We start from the raw sequence: 23,408 nt of genomic DNA on the forward strand, positions 1-23,408 counted from the left end.
AACCTTCTTTGTACAGACTGGGATCTTAACCTGATATTTTTATATTTTTGCCTCGCTAATTGGTAGCAATTGTTTTTAAATTTTAACAGGGTATTATGAATATGTAGTTTAATCTGACTAACCGCAATGTCCATCTTGAAAATGTTGAGAGTCAGGACTGATGTGGAGGGAGAAAAATTTCAGTTATGTCAATCGTGAACATTTTAAAAAAGCAGAATTGCAACGCAGCTTCTCAGCCCCGGGTGACCAGACCAACCCACTCTCAGGGTGCAGGGCTTGTTTATACTTGTGGAGCCAAAAAGATCCGATACCAAAATCTGTGTCTATTTCAATACCCTAATATGCCCATTTGGCAGAGAGGAAGGAATGGCGATGACCACAGACACCTACAACTAAATGGCTGGTAAGTATTTAATCCTACCAATCCTGACAGTACACACATACAAACTACCAATCATACTGATTTACTGTAAATGGCATATACCAACAGTACTTTGGTTTAAATCAATACTGACCAGTAAAAAAACAACCACCTGTGTCCCCGATGCAAAACCATTTGCTGAAAATCATACTACAATACTTAAGACATTATCAGCCCAAAATTGGTTTCTGCATCACTAGCTACTAACTTCGTACCCATTTTTGTCTATTGTTCAATGGAAATCAGTTCTAGTCTGAAGGCAAGGGACATGCATAACATTCTTAACAAGTTCCCGTATAGAAAATACTATAGAATACGAACTGTGCAAATAAATGCCCAAAGTCAGTCCATCTCTTCACTCTTAAAATGGGCTATTTTCTTCATAACGTGTAGGACAGTTATCTCCTTACTTTTAAATCTGAGAACTGCTGCTGAATTTTGGGACGTTCCATACGGTACTTTTCAATCTCCTCTTTCTCCCGTTGTTCTCTAGAAAATAAGGAGTGCTGAAGTCAAGCTCACAGAAACACTAAATCCAGTACCATTATTATAGAAGAAACCTGTTTGGTCAGAGCTCTTAAGGCATAAACCTATATCAGAGAACTGTTACACATACTGCATATAGCAAGTTGAAGTTGTTTATCGATTTACAGAAGAATATTAAATATCTAGTCAAATAAGGCACATTTCAGGATCCTCAAGCAATAATACTATAGAATAAAAATTGAACTTTGCATCCATGTTTAGTCTTAATCTCCAGCTCCCTATGGATCTGATAAAATACTGTTTTTAGTAACGTTTGTTAATAAACATACAAAATATCTAGATTAGAAGACTTTTCTAACAATATCTCACTTGTTGTGTGATGCATTTAAGTTCAGTTATATTAGTTTTGGATTAGCATCTCTCTAAATCACCAAACCTCAGCCATTTCAACCATATGCAAGAGAAGCTAGTCAGTATTAACATCTGTTCAAGGTGTCATGCAAAAAGCCAAGCACTTCTGAAAATCAGACCCAGCATCTCTCACATTGGCTACCCAAAATCAGTGGCTGTTTTTGAACATTTTGCCTTTTAGAGATTTGCCCAAGAACACAGATTGAGACAGCGGAAGAGCTGGAAACAGAAGTCACAAGTTCTGACTCCTAGACCCACCTCCCACTAAAATCAGCAAATAACGCCTCTCCTGCCAGTGCAATAATTATACCTTCTCTCTTTTCTCCGTTCATCCATTCTCTTATCCAAAGCTGCATAAATAGCATCAGCTTCCTCGTCGTCTTTTTCGTATGGACCACTTGAGAACAGGCTCCCCGCATAGCCGTTAAACTGAGAATTTTAAAAACAGTAACTCCAGTTTAAAGATGCTATTACATATCTAGCACAGTTATCAACATAATTTGGGATAAGGAAAAGACCTTAGCAAGCCGCTTCTAACAAGAGCATCCGACTAACACAAACCTAAATAAAAGCAACCCTGCCCTTGCCCATACTGTATGAATTTCAACAGCAAAACCTTTCAGTAAATAAAAATTCCCATAAGGAAAAACCATTTCCTTCAATTTTGCCTGGTTCAATTTGTGTGGTGGCAGCAAAAGCAGATCTAAGCTGGTAGTTAAGCGTAAAGATTTTCATGCAGGACCTCACATCTATACCCTAGAGTTCAGAGTGGGGAAGGAACCTTAAAGGGCAACAGAGTTCAGATTTCATTTCTGGAGGCAGATGAAAGATGCATCCCACAAAGTACCGAGACTAATGTTTTATTTAGATATCCCTACCCAAGATACTCAGGGCATGGGACGGACAATTAAACTATAATATACAAACATCAAAATGAAAACCACAAAACTGTTGCATCTATGCAAACAAAACGTAGTGTTAAGTGCCTCTACAAGGAACTCTGCCCTTGTCTCCTCTACTGGAGATTTGCCATTATGAAGGGGGTTAGTAGTGTGTGTGTGCAGGGGTAGAGGGAGCAGAATTATAGACACCTCCCTCAGCCAGGAGGAAAAAGCGAACAGGAATGCTACAGCTTCATCACCTCATCATAATTGGTGTCATTCAGATCTTCATCATCATCATCAGCCTGGTTTTTCTTCATCTGGTCCCCAACAGTTCTCTTCCCTGGCGGAGCATGACGATCATCCACTGGGTCGTTGGCATCTCGAGCTGGGCCAATATCAGAACGGGTGGTAAAACCCGTGGCACTGTAGTGAGAGACCAGTAGCCATGATTTAGCCTATAGCAATAGTGCTACAATATACAGATGTGTGTTTTAATCACTCTGAAAGTGAGGCATTACAAATCTTAGAAGCATAGGACTGGAAGGGCCTCGAGAGGTCATCTAGTCCAGTCCCCTGCACTTATGGCAAGACTAAGTATTATCTAGACCATTCCTAACAGGTGTTTGTCTAACCTGCTCTTAAAAATCTTCAATGATGGAGATTCCACAACCTCCCTAGGCAATTTATTCCAGTGCTTAACCACCCTGACAGGAAGTTTTTCCTAATGTCAAACCTAAGCCTCCCTTGCTGCAATTTAAACCCATTACTTCTTGTCCTATCCTCAGAGGTTAACAACAATTTTTCTCCCTCCTCTTTGTAACAACCTGTTATATATTTGAAAACTATTATCATGTCCCCTCTCGGTCTTCTCCTTTCCAGATTAAACAAACCCAATTTTTTCAATCTTCCTTCATAGGTCATGTTTTCTAGACCTTTTATCATTTTTGTTGCTCTTCTCTGGACTTTCTCCAATTTGTCCACATCTTTCCAGAACTACGGCGCCCAGAACTGGACACAATAATCCAGTTGAGGCCTAATTGGCATGGAGTAGAGCTGAAGAATTACTTCTCATGTCTTGCTTACAACACTCCTGCTAATACATCCCAGAATTATGTTTACTTTTTTCTTTTTGCAACAGCGTTACAGTTGACTCATATTTAGCTTGTAATCCACTGTGACCCCAGATCCCTTTCCACAGTACTCCTTCCTAGGCAGTCATTTCCCATTTTGTAGGTGTGCAACTGATTGTTCCTTCCTAAATGGAGTACTTTGCATTTGTCCTTATTGAATTTACTTCAGACCATTTCTCCAGTTTGTCCAGATCATTTAGAACAAACTTGTAATTCAAAGGTATGTTACCTGGCCCCCATAGTTAAATGATGTGATGTCATGCAGGAACAACTGTCCTCTTAAAGAGACAGTTTTACGCAGAATGGACCCAGGTTTTATACAGCCCTGCTCCCTGTTTCCCCACCAGCTATTATCCCAACACTGCCACTCCTCCAGGTCCACCTCCTTTTTAAAAATATGTGGGAAGCAGCGCAGGCCGAAGGATGTGCTGGCTCCCACTTTCCGCAGCCCACATCGGCCTGGAGCGGCGAACCACAGCCAGTGGGAGCCAGAGATCGGTTGAACCTGCGGACATGGCAAGTAAACAAACCGGCCCAGCCCACTAGGGGGCTTACCCTGGTGAGCCGCATACCAGAGGTTGCCAATCCCTGATTTAGGTAATCCACCTCCCGAGAGGCGGTAGCTAGGTTGACAGAAGCGCAGCCCCACTGTCAGTTTAACTGGATCGCTCAGGAGTGTGGAGTTTTCAACCCCCTAAGCAAGGTAGTATACCAACCACAGCGTAGACATTTCCAACGCAAATCCACACCCCTGAGCGAGGTCCTTACACCAACCTAACCCCCGGTTTAGAACGGGAGAACTTCTCCCATCCACGTAACTACCGCCGCTCGGGGAAGTGGAGTACTTACACCATTTAAATCGGTTTAAATTCACCCCAGGGGTACAACTGTCTCATGTGGGCAAGATTTAGGGTGATCAGATGTCCGGATTTTATAGGGACAGACCTAATTTTGGGTCTTTTCCTTATATAGGCTCCTATTACCCCCCACCCCGTCCCGATTTTTCACACTTGCTGTCTGGTCAGCCGAACAAGACTTAAGGTGCCAGGAGAGGGGCTCTCTTTGGCCTCGCTGGGACCCAGGCCCTGCAGCCCCAGCGCCCCCCACCCACCAATGTGGGTGAGGGTGCCGGGGGAGGGGGGCACACACACACACAGACACACACACACGAGTTGGGGGCGGGAAATAGGGACACTGCGCCCGGAGCGCCGGCCAGTCCCGGCTCTCCAAAGCCCAGGCCCGCAGCGCTGGGTCGGGGGCCCAGGCCCGACTCCACGGGGGGAGGGCGCAGGCGGGGCCCTGCGGCGGGGGGGGGCCCAGGCCGCCTCTCGCTCACCCACGGCCCAGGCCCGGCACGTAGCCCAGCGGCGCCGGCATGCCCAGGAACGGCTTCTTCTTCTTGTTCATGGTGCCCGTGATGGAGGCGGTGAGGCCCGAGGCCCCGCCGGGCCCGGCCGGGTTGGAGCCCCCGGGGGGCGCCGCGGCGGAAGCGGAGGCTGAGGCGCTGCTGGCCGCCATGTTGGGGAGCCGAGCGAGAGGGCGGCGCTACCCAGGCGAGCGGCGCGGCCGGAAGGGGCGGGGGGGGGCGGTGTCTGGGTCCCGCCTCGGGCAGGGTGTGTGTCGCATACACACACACACACACACACCGTGTGTTACATACACCCACAGTGTGTGTCACATTCATAGACATACACCTCCAGTGTGTTACACACACACACACACACACCGTGTGTTACATACACCCACAGTGTGTGTCACATTCATAGACATACACCCAGTGTTTTACACACACACACACCGTGTGTTACATACACCCACAGTGTGTGTCACATTCATAGACATACACCCCCAGTGTGTTACACACACACACCCCGTGTGTTACATACACCCACAGTGTGTGTCACATTCATAGACATACACCCAGTGTGTTACACACACACACACCCCGTGTGTTGCATACACAGAGTGTGTGTCACATTCATAGACATACACCTCCAGTGTGTTACACACACACACACACACACCGTGTGTTACATACACCCACAGTGTGTGTCACATTCATAGACATACACCCAGTGTTTTACACACACACACACCGTGTGTTACATACACCCACAGTGTGTGTCACATTCATAGACATACACCCCCAGTGTGTTACGCACACACACCCCGTGTGTTACATACACCCACAGTGTGTGTCACATTCATAGACATACACCCAGTGTGTTACACACACACACACCCCGTGTGTTGCATACACAGAGTGTGTGTCACATTCATAGACATACACCTCCAGTGTGTTACACACACACACACACCGTGTGTTACATACACCCACAGTGTGTGTCACATTCATAGACATACACCCAGTGTTTTACACACACACACACCGTGTGTTACATACACCCACAGTGTGTGTCACATTCATAGACATACACCCCCAGTGTGTTACACACACACACCGTGTGTTACATACACCCACAGTGTGTGTCACATTCATAGACATACACCCAGTGTTACACACACACACACACACATACCGTGTGTTACATACACAGAGCGTGTGTCACATTCATAGACATACATCCCCAGTGTGTTACACACACCCCGTGTAGTACATACACCCACAGTGTGTGTCACATTCATAGACATACACCCAGTGTTACACACACACACACACACACACACACACACACACCGTGTGTTACATACACAGAGTGTGTGTCACATTCATAGACATACACCCCCAGTGTGTTACACATACACTGTGTGTTACATACACCCACAGTGTGTTACACACACACACACATACATCATGTGTTACACACACACACACTGTCCCAGTGGAGCCCTCTGCCCATGTGGTGTTAATTTCTGAGCAGACTCCATTATAGATTGTTTTAGGTAGGGCCCCTAAACTGTCTCTGACAGCTATTTTAAATGAAGGGCATGTTCACACCCATCAGTTTCAACAAGGATTTAACCCGTCTTTTTACAACAGCACAGTGTTTCACACACAGCATGTTACACACATACACATCCCCTCAGTATGTTTTAGAAGGGGGCAGCAGCCTTTCTGGGCCAGGCCTGCGAAGATCCCTATTGCACATGCAGCACCTCTCATCCCCAAAGGCCCCAGGACACTTGGCAAAGTGTGCAGATGCTGCATCTGCCACGACAAGGGGATGTTTTGACAGAGGAAGCCAGGACCTTGTCTACACTAGGTCTTATCTTTTTTTCTTAAATTTCTGGATCTGGCCCTCTGTTCATAAAGTACCTCTGAAGCACAGCTGAGGTTTCCCACTTCATCAATGCGGAGAAGGCGAGTAGTCCGGAGAGAGAAAAATGGTATATTGTAATGTTAGGGCATTTACTTCCTATTGTTACCTTGGCACATCATGATGCAGCATGATAATGGGATATCTGTATGTCACCATGTCCTTCTCATTGTCAGAACATCACTGCTACTTCACTTTGCCCCATTTCCATTTACCCAATAAAGCTACTCAGGTTCGCTGGAATGAATCTCAGCCCCGGCTTCATAAAAATGTCCTTGGCAGAACTTTCAACATATTCTGGCCCGAGTGACAGATTTGTAGCAAAACCAAGTAGAATTGCTTTAAAGCTGTATTAGAAATATTACAGAGTTCTACAAAACTCCACTGCACTGACTCAACTCTCAAGTGACTACTTTCCCACTGTAAGAGGCTTTTAAGAATTTGTTGAGGAGCAGATTTCAGAGTAACAGCCTTGAGGAGCAGAGACTTTTCTCTGTGAAATCTTGATGGTTCCTGATGGCCTCTGCTCTTGTGTTTACCACCAGATGGAGCACTTTGCACATGAATTTGTCCATCAGAAATAACCGTCTTTCAGATGCATAGTTGAAGAGGAAAAGAAAGAAGCTAAAGGTTCTTTCTGCATTTCCATACTTAGCATTGAAACCCACCTTTCTGAAGGAAAGCATATGAAATCTTCACACTGTACATCTTACCAGAATTCATTCAAAACTCAAGGGGAAAAGGTCTTCATAGCTTGAGTAAATTTCTATCCACTTTTCAACCTAGTGATTACAGCCTAGTTTTGTACATCAAGTGCACTGGTGTCTCATCTAACAGACCTTTATGAGAAAATTAATTCCATATCTTAGCTCTCTGTATGAAGTTAAGTTTAATCTGTGTGGATGTATTTTGCTATATTGCTTATTGAAGGAATAATATCCATGGCACTGATATATGCAAAGCAAATAATAAGCTTGTTGTTGATTAAATGCTGAAGTGGAGCTGTGGCATTTAATCAACAGCAAGTCCATTTATTGCAAATATGGTTCAGGACCATGACAATTGCTGCCATTGTACTACTAGAGAGCACTTTTAGGAATCTATTCTTATTTTAGAAGGGTTTGCAACTAGTGGGTTGCTATCACCATCTTTGTAGGACTTTACAGTGATGTTTATATCTGGGATAAATCTTAGCTGAATAGGTGGGTGGAATGAACTATTGCTGCTGGCTTTTAGGACCCTCAAAATAAGTGAAGTCCTCTGTCCCCCTCCATTCCTAGTAAGCCTCAAATTGCAAACCAGCAGGATATTTTACATGGGGTGTGTTGCTGTGTCAGTGCATTGATTACAGAGGGAGAGGGAAAGGAGATTGAGAGGGGTGCAAAGAAAGATGGATTAAGGGGATTTATGGGGCATGTGGAGGGAAGAAATTATGAAGGCCCTGACCCTCCTAAAAAGTCATGCTGATGTCCCCCAGAATCCTAAAACTGGTTCCATTAACTACTGATGAAATGCCGGACAGAAAGTGAATAGCTGATCTAGGGTGGGTCTTTAATGTGAATAATTGATCAAGGGTGGAAGACATGTGTGGAGAAAGGAGTGAAACCACTGGAGATAGGGTCTGAATGTCAGTAGTGGTTTCAATGTCATGAATAATGATAGTGCTCTCTCTTCAGGACTCCATTTGGCTTAGAATATTCTTTTCTTCTAGACTGTGCTCAGTGTCATTGTTATTAGTTATTATTTGCTTGGCACTGGCAGTGTGCTCAGTGCTTTATCCCATGTGCATGCAGCAACCTGGGGCAGCTGGAAACAACAGCAGTGGATACATATATACTTTGTCCCAGAGCCACAAAATTACTTAGATGCCTAAACCCCTGACTTAGGCGCATGAATCCCAGTTTTAGGCACCACTACAATCCACAAAACCCCTGCTTCAGCGCTGCCTAACTCTGGAGGTGCCTAAACTCACTTGGTGCCGAAATTTCCACAGGTGTCTATGTTTCTGCCTCTGAGCATGCGCACCGCTGCCGCCTTCTCCACGTCTAGATACCTATATCCTACATAATCCCTAGCGTGAGCCACAAACCAGGGGGAAGATAGGCGGAGGAGCACCTCTCACCCATGGGCACGATCTGTTAGGTGTGCTGATAGCAGGGATCGGCAACCTTTGGCACGTGGCCCGTCAGGGAAATCCGCTGGTGGGCCGGGATGGTTTGTTTACCTGCAGCGTCCGCAGGTTCGGCCGATCGCAGCTCCCACTGGCTCGCGCCGCTTCCCGCAGCCCCCAGTGGCCTGGAACGGTGAACCGCAGCCAGTGGGAGCTGCGATCGGCTGAACCTGTGGACGCTGCAGGTAAACAAACCGTCCCGGCCCTCCAGTGGATTTCCCTGACAGGCCGCGTGCCAAAGGTTGCCGATCCCTGGCTTATAGCCTGCTCACTGGATTGGGTCCCATTCAAATTCAAAAGCAGGTGGTGGTTTTATAATTTATAAACCCAGTGGTTGTGGGGACCCAGGTTCAAGTCCCATTTCAGGCAGAGGGGGGAGAAAGGATTTGAATAGGGGAGTCCAACACCTCTTGGGAGAGGGGGTGTTAACCACTGAGCTATTCTGGTGTAGGTCTCCCTCACGCTTTCCTATGGATGCCGCTGTCAGGACCGGCTCCAGGCACCAGCCGACCAAGCACGTGCTTGGGGCGGCACCTTGGGGCAGGGCGGTGCTCGATTTTTTATTTTTTTTTGATTCGGCGGCGCGGTGCTCGGAGGGGGCGGGGGCTTCGGGCGGCGTGGTCCCCAGGGGGGCGGGGCTTCGGGCGGTGTGGTGCTCGGAGGGGGCGGGGCTTTGGGCAGCATGGTGCTCGGGGGCGGGCTTTGGGTGGCATGGTGCTTGGAGGGGGGGCGGGGCTTCAGGCGGCATGGTGCTTGGAGGGGGGGCAGGGGCTTCGGGCAGCGTGATGCTCGGATGGGGGGGCGGAAGCTTCGGGCGGTGCTTGGAGGGGGCGGGGCTTCGGGCGGCGTGGTGCTCAGAGGGGGCGGGGCTTCGGGTGGCACAGTGCTCGGAGGGGGGGCGGGGGCTTCGGGCGGTGCGGCGCTCGGAGGCGGGGCAGGGGCTTCAGGCGGCGCAGCGCTTGGAGGGGGCGGGGCTTCGGGTTGCGTGGTGCTGGGGGGGCGGGGATTTCGGTGGCACTCGCGGGGGGGGTACGGCGGGGTGGCGCTCTTCTTTTTTGCCTGGGGCGGCAAAAAAGTTAGAGCCGGCCCTGGCTGCTGTATTGTGGATTAATAATTAAAGAATCACTGGAGCAGTGAGACAGGAACGTGGGTCTCTCACATCCTAGGTGGGTGCCCTCACCAGCAGGCTGTAGAATCATTCTTCTGCTGGCTTGCCCAATGACTACGATCATTGCAACACATAACGCCCTTTGTGGCTCTGGACCCTTCTAAAATGTTTCCAAAGCTGTTTCGACCAGACTCCATGGTACGTTTTGCTTTTACTGGATGTTCTGTGAACTGGATGTCCTGTACCTAATGCATCCTTGCATATACTTACTTGATGTTTTGCTTCTTTGCCAAAATTAAGGCAAGTACCCAGAGACAGGACAAGGCTTTATGGTTTTTTATTTCTTCCCCTTGGCGCAGAACAACATTTTCAGTTTTGGCTCAGGGCAGCAGAAAGAGCTTATCCTCCGGCAATTGTAATTCATGTTGAATATGCCTCTTAAAATATTTTTATTGTGCAGTTATTTCACTTATACAACATGATACTGTAAAAACGAAAAGTGAAGTTGGACAGGACTAGCGTAGCTGAACTTAATCAAAAGCAACCCAAATAAGTCCTTTGACAAGGGCTTTAATATCTCTTCAGCACTATTGCTTTGTGGCACCACAGTTCTGCTCAGAAGATAGAAGGAGATCGTAATGCTGGTCACACTGTTGCATGGACAATCCCTAATGGTATAAGTCCACCCTCCCCATCAATGCTGGCCCAAGGCCAATCATGGATGGTACAAACTGCCCAACCAGGACTGCTTCACAAATTATCCCTGTTGAGGCAAGCCCTGCAATAGAGACTGAAGCAAGATCAGTGGCATAAGACTCCCAGTGGAAACTGCCCCTGGACAATACCTGGAGCATTTCCAAATAGTTCCGGAGAGAGCTTACAAAGGACAAATTTTAGCATCCCCAGCCATGCAATGAAGACTGCTTGATGGATGGACCTCTTTATATGTGCTAACTATGAGTTAGGGCATCCAGGTCTAAATGATAGCTCTTGTCCTCCATTTCATCCCCAAACATTCATCCCTTTGGCATATTCCAAATTTTAAGCTTCTCAGGAGACTTAGTAAAGAAGGGGAGTCCACGTTGCCTAAATATGATAAAAAAACCCAACCCTCTCAGTGCTGCTCGCTTTGCTACATAAAAGGCACAATAGCTGAAAATAAGTATCTAGGACTAGATCCTTACCAGGTGTAAATCAGCGTATTTCCAGTGAAAAAAATGGAGCTGGACCAATTTACAACAGCTGAGGATCTGGCCCATAAGAAAGAGAATAGCAATTTCCCTCCTAATTTGTGTCTAATAATGAGAAAATCCTAACAGATTCATGCCATACTGAACAAAAGACGCGTGCATGCATTTAAATAACTTGGAGCTTTTTGCTGATTAATTACAAATTGGGTTCTTCTTCTTTTGCATTTCCAATTAAGAGTTGGAACAGATGGTGAAAGCTTAATTTAAACTTATATATCCCTCGAAATAATCAGAATCTCCCTGTGCTGGGGTTTCTGCTACATCAAGAGGCTTTGAAAAGAATCAGGACTATAGGAGAAGTCGTCTTTTATTAGAAATTTATGGTTGGGTAAGCTAGATGACCCAGAGGTATGCTAATGTTCTGTGTTGCCTTTTGCCTGTGTATCACCAATTCAAATCCATTCCAAGGCCGTAGACTGAAAGTTGTTGACATCAGATGGACGGTTGTGTGGTAATGACTTCAATCTAGTTTCTAGGGGACAAAACCCACATGATAAAAATCATCCTCAAGATTGGCACCCTTGCGACCAGTTTTCATCGCAGCATATGCACAATGTGCCTAAGGTAGCATGTGACCAGGATTCATCACTGAATTTGGTCCACTGGTTGGATCCTTAGCTTCCCCGGTCCAGGCCAGGTACTGAAAGGGAGCACGACATGGACATTGATCCATGCCCTCCCTTGGGCCATAGTTACTGAGTTACCCTCTGCCATTAGGGCCTGAACAGGCAAGTTGCTGAGCATCCTGACTTCAGAGCATATCAAAAAGAATGGAAGAAGAAACTGCTTTTAAAAGAGTACGGTCCAGAATTTCAAAAATATTAGGCTTGCAAAATGGGTGTGCAACTGCATGTCATGCATGCAGATACCACAGATGAGTGTGCAAACGGAGTAATTACACATTTTAATATGCTTAATTACTGTTTGCCTATGCAATCACCCAATTTGCAGAAGCTGTTGTAATAACTATTGTACTTGCACAAAGTGGGAGTGCAATTGCACCTATTGTGCTTTAATAAATCTGCCTGTGAGACTGTGCTAGCTGTAACTCGCTGGTCACAGGTAATTGTGAACAGAAAAGATCACAATTCAACTGTTATGGTGGAGATTGTTGACACTTGGGGGCAATGGCTGGGTAGTGAGGTAATTAGCCCAAAAAGGGGACGGTATACAATTGTCAGGAATAGGACCTAAGGGGGGAGCTCAGAGTGAGTTGTGTGGAAGGCTGTTTCAACCGGAGTGCCATGTTCTGCACTGCTTGGAATCTAGTGATTAAAAGTTCATAACGGGGAAAAGAAATGGACTGTATGTTGTGGGCTCTGCAATTAAAAACAAAAATCAGACTTCTCCATTTCACTGAGGGGAGTACAGCTACTGACAAGAAGTCAGTAGTGAAGTGCAGTGTGAGGAACAGAAGGCTTCACCCTGAGAAACTATTGGGATGCGTTATAGTCTTTCCACACAGGAAACTGAAAGAAGGTTGTGGAATTCTGAGCAAGGACCGGCTCTCTCTGCTCAACAGCTTGGTAAAGCTTGTCAGAGAGCAGTAGCCAGAGAAGAGCTTTAAATACATAAATAGATAAAGATTGCAGGTTAATGCTAAGCCTGCGCTTTTTTTTATTAAACTACAGTTTCCCAGTGTTTTAAATAAACAGTTTTAATGAGGTCTCTGAGAAAGGATTACCTTCTTTTCTCAACTATTACCAAACTCCTCAGCATCCTCCTTCACTGTCCTTTAATTGCCCCGTTATAGTCCAAAGCATATTAGATACGTGAAAGGACACTTCCTTTATGCGACATTATAGTTGGCATGATGCCATTATTGCTGAATTCCTCTATGCAGATGTGTTTATGTTTAGGGGATATTTGAAAGGTTTAAAAACAATATTCTCCTGGGAGACATATTAATCATAGTCAGCCTCATGGGCTTGATCTCCTTTCTTAACCATGAACTTTAATACAGAAACATTTTCTAGCACAGCACTTTCTGAACAGAGACTAATTAAGCCCCAGAGCAATTTTCTGTCCAGCACCAGAAGCAGCAGCAGGTTGTCATCAGGTGCAAGTGGCTTTCATTTTCAGTTTTGTCTTCCCAAAGATGCAGAGGTGTCTTTAGAACGGATGGCCTGTTGAATGTGAACAGAAATGGAAAATCAGCTTGTCACAGGTAGGGCTCTGCTCCTGCTTTCCAGCCCCTCGGAAACAGCTCAGCCTACACCACTTAGATGTCCACACCGTGCTGTTTATTTCAGACCCCTCCACCAACACCTTTACAGATCCATGGGGCAATACTATTTAGAGCAGCGGTTCTCAAACTCTTAATGGGGTCACCAGGGCTTAGACTTGCTGGGGCCCAGGGCCGAAGCCTGAGGGTTTCAGCCCTGCATGTTGGGACTCAGGTTACAGGCCCCCACCTGGGGCTGAAGCCCCCTTGGGCTTCAATTCCTCTCCGGTCAGTGGGGCTCGGGCGGGCTCAGGCTTCGTTCCCCTGTCCTGGGGTCATGTATTGTCAGAAGGAGTCGTGGTGCAGTGAAGTTTGAGAACCCCTGATTTAGAGCATCTCCAGGACCCAAGAGGTTTATCTCCCTTCCTTGAGAGCTCTCTGAGGCTATGTCTACACTAGCACCTTTGTCAGTAAAACTTTTATCAGTCAAGGGTGTGACTGATTGGGAGTGGGGCCAGATTGGGTAATTCAGATAATCAGGAGAATTGGTAAAGAGCTTTCTATCTCTTGGGGTGGGGGGGCTTAGGCAGTCAGCCCTGCACGGCTGGGACTCAGGCAGCTGGTGATTTGGTTAATATGGGGAGACAGATAATGGAGACGTGGATAAACGGGGTTCTACTGTATATCAATAAAACACCGAGTTCAACTGATACCTGTATATAGTGTGGCTAGGGAAACTAAAGTTCAGCATTTCATTTTAATTATGGAAAAACATGGATTTTTATGTTTTTTTTATTAGAGAAGTTTGGGGGTTTTTATCACAGGAAACTAGGATCCCTGCCGATTAGATAATTACACTCTATTCCTCAATCAAACCTCTCCCGGGGAGCCAGTGAACACAGTTTAGGCTCCCTTGCTAGTTCCCAGCGCTGTCACACCATCTCTGAAAACAGACACAGTTCAAATGTATTATTCTCACCGTGACCAAATAGCAGGTGTGAAAAATCAGGACACTGTTTTTTCGGAGGAGGGGTGAGGGGATAGTTGCCTATATAAGGAAAGCCCCTAATATCAGGACATCTGGTCACCCCACTCTCAGCTGAGTAGACAATATCAAACGTGGCTGCATTCTCTTTGGTTTACTTAGACATTTCATGATACTTTTGCAGTGGCAAAACATTGCTCAGGGTTGCTGCCCCTCTACAAAAGGCCACATTGATTCCTTCTCTTCACTGCTGCAAGATGCCTTTTGCTTACCGTGAAAATCTTGTGAAACTACACCAGCGAAAAGTGATTTGTGTTTTGCCATTTTGCAAAACTGACAAGAAGCCAAAATAAAGCATTTTTTAAAATGGCTTGAAGTGGGTCATTTCTCATCTGAAAAAGAGGCTCGTTCCACCTACCGTAGCAGTGTGTGTTTTGTAATGTATATATTGGTTGAAGAAAAGGGCTCCTCTTACCCACTTTGTATTTCTGTTCTTTTGGGGACCCATACAGTTCTTGCTATTTGCTGGAGCTATGATTGGCTGATTACAAAAATTGCAGAGCACCAATGGTGAAATTCACCCTGTTCAGAGGGTCGGCATTAGACCTGTAACCGCTTCAATCCCATTTCAGATTCATAGGTTTTAAGGGGCACATTAGCCTTATACTGGCCTTCTGCATAGGGGTGAATTTCAACCCTAATGATCAAGACAGTTCGGAAGGCCAGTCTCTGATGTTGAGGACCAGTCTCTTGATCTGAAGGTCCATATTTCCTGTTGAAAAACAGTCTCCAGTGCTGAAGACCTTTCCCTGATAATCTGTGGACCAGCACAGGTGTGGAAACTGCTTATACATTTTCCCAGTGTTGCTGCACTTCTGCTGTCTCTTGGCCTGACTCAAAGCCCACTTAGGTCAATGGAAGCCCTTTCCATTGGCCCCAGTGGACTTGGGATCAGGCCCTCTGGGAAACGGAAAAGAAAACAAATTGACCAGATTAAAGTTCTTTGGAATTTAAATCTTATGGGGATCTGACATTCTACTGAGATCACTGAAAGCTTTTGCAAGAGCAATTATAGAGTTCATTTCTAATCGTGCTGGAGAGAGAAAGACCTACTGTGCCCTTGTCCTTTTGATATATGGGTTTCCTCTCCTGAGCTAGCCTTCTTTGCTAAGAGGATTTTGTCCACAAATGTAAGCTGGTTGGGTAGAGAAAGAGAACTTGGCTTCTGCTGTGCAGATGGAGTGACTGTAGGGAGTACCCTGATTCTTTCCTCCACAGCATTGGACAATGCTTGAGAATAATATCTGGAAACATAATGAATTGGGAATGAGCTGCTGGGCTGCCAACGCACATGGCAATAATCTGGGGAGCACTCAGTGATTTAAAGATCCAAGTTAAATATTTTGCATTCATCTTCCAACCAGCAGCCTTGAGATTTGCTCAGCTGGAGCTCACGTCTCCTGGATAAGCTGTTAAAATTGTCAATAAAGGACTGAAAATAGAGAAGGTTTTCAGTGCGCTGAAGGGCAGTACTTAATCTCGCCCGGTGGGGACAAAAAGGGACATTGATACAAGAGCGATTTACATTAACTAGCGAGAAAGGGCTCTGCAAGGCTCCTAGGTATATTAGAAGCTTCATCTCCTTTCGTAGCCTCTTGCTGCAGCAGCAATGACTGTGGTGTCACAAAACCTGAAATGATTACTTTGCTTTAGCATCAAAAACATAGACGAAGAAGAATTTCGGGGTGCGGGGCTCTTATTTATAAGCAAAGTGCAAAGTAAATAGTAACCCCCTCTTCCCTGGGACAAATGCAATGAGCTAGGCGGTCTCAATCCAGTTCCCAGAAGATGACTGTACACATCACAAAATTTAACCAGCCCTCTGCTGGCTGGCTCATTAGAGCTCCAGGACTGAATGGGCATGAAGACTTTTACTCCAAGACTGAGGCAAATTGGTGGGTCCAGGTGTGGACGTTTACTGTCATACATGGTTTACCTGCTTTCTAAGGCTGGGTCTACACTACCTGCCTGAATCGGCGGGTAGAAATCGACCTCTCGGGGATCGATGCTCTTACTCCACCAGGGGAGGTGGGAGTAAGCGCCGTCGACGGGAAGCCGCAGAGGTCGATTTTGCCGCCGTCCTCACAGCCGGGTAAGTCGGCTGCGATACGTCGAATTCAGCTACGCTATTCATGTAGCTGAATTTGTGTATCTTAAATCGACTCCCCCCTGTAGTGTAGATGTAGCCTAAGTGTTCAAAGCTGTCAGGCCAGCATCTTTCAGCTGATACAACATAACATGGCTACCACTCTGAAACCTGTTACTAGAAGGGAAGTGATTAATACACATATGGTAGGTCAATGTAAGATTGCCTAATCCCCAGTGAGGTCAATTCTATTAACATGGAATTTAGACCATTTAGGGCCTGACCTAGCTGGCCTGACTCATACCTAGGGTGACCAGATGTCCTGTTTTTAAAGGGACAGTCGGTCCCATATTTAAGCCCTCTTGCAGGTGTCCCGAATTTTTCTTAAAAATGGGCAAATCGTCCCGTATTTTCTGTCTCCGCACCATCAGTACTGGCAGGTCCTGCTGCTAGCCGGATCCCTGTTTGCCAGTCACCCACTAGTGGTGGGGGGGGGGGCTCCAGTAGCCGACGATGGGGGTGGGTGTGCAAGGTTGGTTAGCTCAGGGCACTTGGAGTTGGGCCTTCTGAGTGCTAGGCCTGTCTCTGCCAGTGGCCTGCTGTATGACCTTTGCTGAGTCCCTTAACTGCTCCCCATTTCCCCATCTGTAAAAAGAAGGCAATAATACTTATCAACCTCTTGGGCAGTTGTGAATCTTAATCAATGTCTCTAAAGTGCTTTGAGATCCCTACACGAAAAGTATGGTGGCCAAGTTGATCAAAGTGACTGGTGATTTTGGGTGCCCACTTTGAGACACCTCAAGGGGCCCTGATTCTCAGAGAGCGGGTGCTCAGCACTTTCTGAAAATCAAATCTCTTTAAGGTGTCTCAAGTTGGGCCCTCAAAAGCAGAGGCACCCAGATTCACTAGTCACTTTCGAAAATCTTGGCCATTAGTATTATTACTATTATTAATTACATATAAGAGGCAGCCTGGCACCAAAACCCTCGATCTGAACAGTCCTGCTGTCAACTAGGATGTTGTTCAAAATCCAGAGATAATTCTGGATTTTGCAAGCAGTCCCTATATTTCCAAAGTGATGAACCAAAACCCAACCAAAATCTGGGGTATTTCAAATCTGGATCTAAAGCTTGCAGGTCAGGCAGAATTTCTATATTTTATTTTGCTGCATAGTGGCGTCAGAAACTCCCTGGATTTTAGAAGACGGGGAAAAGACCATATGGTGCATTCAGCTGTAGTCCAAGTCAGTTTGCAGACAGTCCATGGGCTAGTACTGGCTGGCCTAGATCCTACATCTGACAGTCTCAGTTGGAGGACAGAGAGAGAATTATGTGCTGATGTACAGCTCTGGGAAGTACCTGCGTCTCTCATCTTCCACGTGAGAGCACTCATTTATCTCTAGGGGAAAAGGAAATGACTCCACGGAGGCGCAGAGGCAAGAATTTATTACAGAATTCGACCGCTACCATGTCCCTGTGACCTTTACATCAGGTCACATCTGTTAAAACAGCTGTGTCATCAAAGGGTGGAAGAGGTAACCATGCCTCCAGGGGCGGAAAGCAAAGGCCTATCAAAGACTAAAGGCCGAGAGAAAAAAAGAACTATTCTGACTCTTTTATCTCTTTCAGTGGGCTTCTCCTGCTGTTCACCTTAGCCTGTCCCAGGGCAGCTCACCTCCTGGAGGCTTCCGCCCAGCTCCACTAATCTGCCCAGTCCTCTAATTACCCATTTCATGGTTTAATGAGTTAACACATATAACTCAGGGCCTCTGAAGGAGACTGCAGCAGAGGCTTCCTAAACAGGATTACTGTTTGTGTAATCTCTTTAAACCACTGGCAAATGCAGCGTCCTTCATTCGGCGCAATATTTGATTATAAAGTTATTCCCTCGATACAATTGGAAAGATCCCAAGTCCCAAATAAATGAGAGCGTTGGTGAGTTCTCAATGGCACACAGCAGTCTTGCACACTGAATAATTTCTATTGTTTCCTTAAAAAATTGTTTTAAAAAAAATGTATATGTAGGGCGTCGCGTCCATTTCCCTCTAGATGTAGCAAAGGTAACACAAATGGAGCGCAGGTATGGTCCAGCTCCTCAAAGGTATTTAGGCACCAACTCCCATGGGAATCAATGAGAGTTAGGTGCTTCAATCCCATTGAGGATCTGGGCCTGTGTATCAGTGGCTAATAAACACACAACACAGATTTAGGCCGCACTCCTGCAGGCAACACCCTGCACTACCCGGAGCCCCGTAGAAGTCACTAGTGAGCAGAAGCGGGGCCCACGTCCTTAGAATACACTGGAAATGCTTCCTAAAATAAAAGGCTCGTCCCTCTGTGGGCGTATAAAGCGTGCCGTTTTGTGCATCCCGGAGGAGTTGGAAGCACTCAGCTTTGTTGCCGAATTTAACCTCTGACTCCCCCAGTAAGATAGCGCTGTATTATCCCACTTTGCAGAGGAAGAAACTGGCACACAGTGGTTAAGTGACATGCCCAAGTCTTCATAGCAAGTCAGTGGTGGTGCAGCAAATCGCACTCCCAAGCCCCGACTATCCATGCAACCTCCTGCATCACTAGATCAGGCTCCCTTCTTTCTGTATCCTTTTAGCTTTTGTTTTCTACTTGCTTTCATTTCCAAAGCCCATCTCAGAAGCTGGAAATAGATATTTTTTAATCCCCTACCAATTTGTTCTTTTTCATTTGTCAGACATTGATTTCCTCCCCTTGCCCCGCATTGTTTCTGACGCGCTTGAAATGACCATTCTTCTATTTTGCTTCCTGTTTGTGCCACAGTGAAGATGACAAAAGCAAGGCCTGCCACAGGGTGGCTAATCATTTTTAATTGGGGCGGGGGTTTCCATTTGAGGATTGATTTTTCTGTTCATGTGCTGGATATTCCTTTTTCCCTGTGGTAGGAATGTGCTAGCAAATGTGACTTTGAATGGTAGCAAGTTCTAAATTGCTGTAGAATTTCAATCTCTATTCTATTCTATGTAGATTCTTAGACTGTGCTCATCATCATACTATCTGTATCCTCCAGTAGCATATTAACATGACTAACACATCTGTCATGGGTTGTTTGTTTTCTCATCCCTCTCTCCAGGGGCACAAGCATGTGCAGTCGAGTGCCTTGTTTTTGCTGGGATTTAAGGATTTGGTTTGGGTTTAAATGTGCGTATTGCTCTATATTTATGTTAGAAAAGGCAAGGCCAAAGAAATGCACCTTGGAGTAGCAGGTAGTGAGGTTTTGTGATGGTCCTTAAGTTTCTCTGTTTCAGATCCTCAAAGATATTTAGATTCCTAACTGCCACTGAAATCAACTAGAGTTAGGTGCCTAAATACCTTTGAGGATCTGAACCTAGTTTCCAACCCTGCAACTGCATCCATGGATAGGCCTTTAGATGCAGGTGGGCTTGGGCCCACCTGTGCTCTGGGAACTCAATAGGTTCATCCATGGATACAGGCCTGCATGCCCATGCAGAACCCCTTTGAAGTCAACGGGGCTCTGTGGAGGAGGTCCTTTGAACCTCTGCAGAGCCCATTGACTTCAGTGGGGCTCCACACGGGTCCGAGGGTCCACCCACCTGGATGCCATTGCAGGATCAGGGCCCTAATGTATAAATCTTACCTTGCTGTATAAGGAACTACCATGGGGATGCCTGGCTGCTGCTGTCTCATCCAGTTGGATTAGCCTTGTTTAGATCCCAGGTGCAGTGAATTGGCAATCTCTTGGAACTGAGGTTCAGGAAGTGCAGGAATATAAAGAGGAAACTTAGCAGCAGGGTGGATAAGGAAGCTATGAAGAGAGAGTCTAATGCCAGAGCTGGCTAGAAAACTTCAGTCTACTTTAGGTCTAAAGATTTTACTTATGGTAATTTTGTTGATATTCTTGTCTTTGGCTCCTTTGTCTCTGCTAAAGGAGGTTAATATATTTTATTTTACCTTGCTTGGTCTGGTGCACCCTTTCCTTCTGCGTCAAGCCCCCCTTCTTCTCCCCAAGCTATCACTATTGGTACAAGGGCTGCTTGATCTCCTATTTATCAGGAACTGAGCTGACATCTGTTTTCTGAAACCAATTTAGATATTTAGGAGCAGTCTTACAGCCTTGGATTACTTGAATTATCACCTGGGGTCAGGAACTCTGCTCTATTTTTACAGTGTCTAGCATGCTGGGGTCCTGTGTCCATGACGGGTGTTTGTATTCACTCCATAGAGTTAATAATTCTGGTTGATTACCTAGTTTTGCTAACACTAAGGATTAAAAAAATCATGTCATGCCTCCAAAAATTGAGATTTTATTTAAGACTGAGGGTTTTTTTTTTTTAAACTTGCCTGCTTGTTTATTGATCTTTTAGGGTTCATACTTTCAAACTCTTCAGGGCAGGAACCTGAATAACCAAAAGCAGAGCTTGAGGTGTACTAGGAGTTAAAAAAAACACCATATCGTGTAGGACTCAGCTTACACTTAGGAGAGTTGGCAACACAGAATGGAAAAATGCCTGTGATTCTACCTAAGTGATGTGTAATTATCTAGTTGGATTTAAAAAATAATAAAGAAGCCTCTCTGAGGCTTTAGGCACCTTAATGTAATTAATTGCTCAATAAATGCAATTACATTAAAACTCAGCAGCAATGCAATCGATTCCCCAGGAAGTTGGCTGGTTGGCCAGTTATCCTTCCATCATCCAGGAAGCATGTCCTCAGCCTTCTCCAAAGACCCTCTCGAACAGGTGACTTTCAGGGTATGCTGCAAGGCACCAAACTTAGGGTATTTTGGACCACGGGGGCGGGGGGATCAAACTCTAAAGTCTTGGAACTCTCACAGGGAACATCCTGCCGGCCACTTCCTTGCTTTCATAACCACAGCTTACGTTGGCTTTATGTGCCAGTAGTCCTGGAACGGAACTGGCCTGTGCACGTTGGATTATGTAGAGGATTCAATTCACCTTGGATTTTTTTCCCCTGGTATAAAATATACTAATAATTTCAAAGCAAATTATCCCTGCGACTATGAAGAGGTTTTTGTGCTGATTGGTTTTGGGGTATTGACTAATTTCATCAGCCCCTTGTCCGTGGCTGCTGGTCTGTCTGGATTTCTTGCACTTTTAGGCCGTGCTGGATTCTAGATCCAACTCTACAGCAGGTTTAGGGGCTAAAATTCCATAGTGTGCAGAGTCCAGCTAAACAAAGTAAGGGGTGGAGTGGAATCTTTCCAAGGTTTGGATTATACAACCACCAAGTCAACCATTGAAAACACCAACGTCTCACCTCTCTTTAGACAAAACCCAAGTCCTTTACTTAACCGAGATGGAGTCAGCGTCTGCCTGCCTTACTCTGCAAATAGAAAAGAGCCACTCAAAGTAAGTAAGGGTGGTGGAACGTTGCCCTTGTTATGTGCCCATTGATAGGGTTTCTGCCCACACCGCTTACTATAAAAAAAAAGACTCCCCCGCTTCTACTACTATACAAAGCAGGCAGCCATAACCACACCTTCCGTTCCCCACCCAGGTTCTAGTCAAGTGGGCCAACCCACCAATTCGAAAAGTCTCCAGAGTCTAAGCCCAAGGACAAGCAAACACACGGTGTCTCATTTCTGGTTCAGCTCATTGCCCATGCAACTGGTTTCTGAACTCTCTTCATGCTTCCTCACTGCTCGGCTCTGGCACGGCTAGGTCCCTGGCAGCTGCCCAATCAGCCTATGCCAGTGAGCGAATCCACAAAGAAACGCAAGAGCTTGTAAAAGGATTCCACGCAGGGGGCTCTCTAAATAGATCAAATGAGACCACGTGCAATGGTGTCACTTTATATGATAGGGATAAACAGTGCGGGGGTTGGGGGGTTGCACTCTCTCTATGACCTTGTCTGCACTGATGATTTGCCCCAATTTCACCCATCAGGGGCCCAGCCATTGGCACAACCCTTCGTGTGGACAGGTTACATTTGCACGAAAGCAATTTGTGGCCAATAGCATCTTCCCCTGCCTACGTTAGGTCGAAGTAGGGGCAATTCATCAGTGTCGACCAGCTCTGTCAGTCTCTCTCTTTGTTTTGTGCAGAAAAGCAAAATTCCAGACTTTGTGAAAATGATTCATTTGGTGCACCCTGCACAAGCGATCCGGGAGTGATATGCAGGTTACACCTAGATACAAGGGGAGAAGCCGCAGTTCAGACAATTTATCTTCCTTCAGGCTGGAGCCTGCAGTGCTAGCATGGACACTTGGAACCATTTCTGGGTTATGGGGAGGTGGGTGAGTGGACGTTTGGCACGGCATCCCCCAGAGTCAAATTGATCCCCATTCTGACTCCATCTCTGCCATACTGGCAGTGCGTGTACTGGGGAGCTGTCTAATGGGAGTGGAGTTGGAAACAATCTCTACCAGTTAGCAGCCCATTAAGAGTAGAGGAAGTTCGCCCCCTCCTGCTTTGCTGGGTCCATCTGTCTGAAGACAGACTCAGAGAGGCCCGATGAAGTGGGCTGTAGCCCACGAAAGCTTATGCGCAAATAAATTTGTTAGTCTCTAAGGTGCCACAAGTACTCGTGTTCTTTTTTTAGAGAGGCCCTGTTTACCCTGAAGATTTGCTGCAGGTTGCAGTTGGGATGGGTAAATGGGGCCTACAGCAGCAAATTGTGGATTCACATGAAGGCTCTTCACAACCACAAAGAGCAGAGGCTTCTTTATTTTAATGAAAGCTCAGACTCTGAAGAATTGTGTGTGTGTGTGTGTGTACACAATGGAAGACATTAGTTACACAACTCAGTAGCTTAAGCAAAGGGCTGGGATTCAGGAACCTCTCCGTTCTAATTCTGTTTCTGACACTACTTCCCACTGTGGTCTTGGAGTAAGTCACCTAACCTCTCTGCCTCAGTTTCCCCAGCTGTAAACATGAGGTTATTATTAATTTGCCTTCCCCATACAGCTGGTATCAGGATTAATTAGTTAAGATGTGCAAACTGGGTTTGAAGATGACAAGCGCTA

The 23,408-nt window shown here is 45.9% G+C and overlaps 1 protein-coding gene across 1 annotated transcript in view; it reads right to left on the reverse strand.

Moving 5' to 3' along the window:
* PRPF6 (pre-mRNA processing factor 6) overlaps positions 1-4,894 on the reverse strand; it is a 34,590-nt gene extending 29,696 nt beyond the window's left edge. The window contains exons 1-4 of the mRNA XM_005309872.4: positions 4,669-4,894; positions 2,460-2,625; positions 1,629-1,747; positions 832-910 (exon numbers count right to left, since the gene is read on the reverse strand). Coding sequence (XP_005309929.1) covers positions 832-910; positions 1,629-1,747; positions 2,460-2,625; positions 4,669-4,850 — 546 coding nt within the window. The 5' untranslated portion in view covers positions 4,851-4,894. The remainder of the gene's footprint in view (positions 1-831; positions 911-1,628; positions 1,748-2,459; positions 2,626-4,668) is intronic.
* Between the last annotated feature and the right edge of the window lie 18,514 nt (positions 4,895-23,408).

This window comes from Chrysemys picta, chromosome 13 (assembly GCF_011386835.1).
Source record: "Chrysemys picta bellii isolate R12L10 chromosome 13, ASM1138683v2, whole genome shotgun sequence".
NCBI lineage: Eukaryota > Metazoa > Chordata > Testudines > Emydidae > Chrysemys > Chrysemys picta.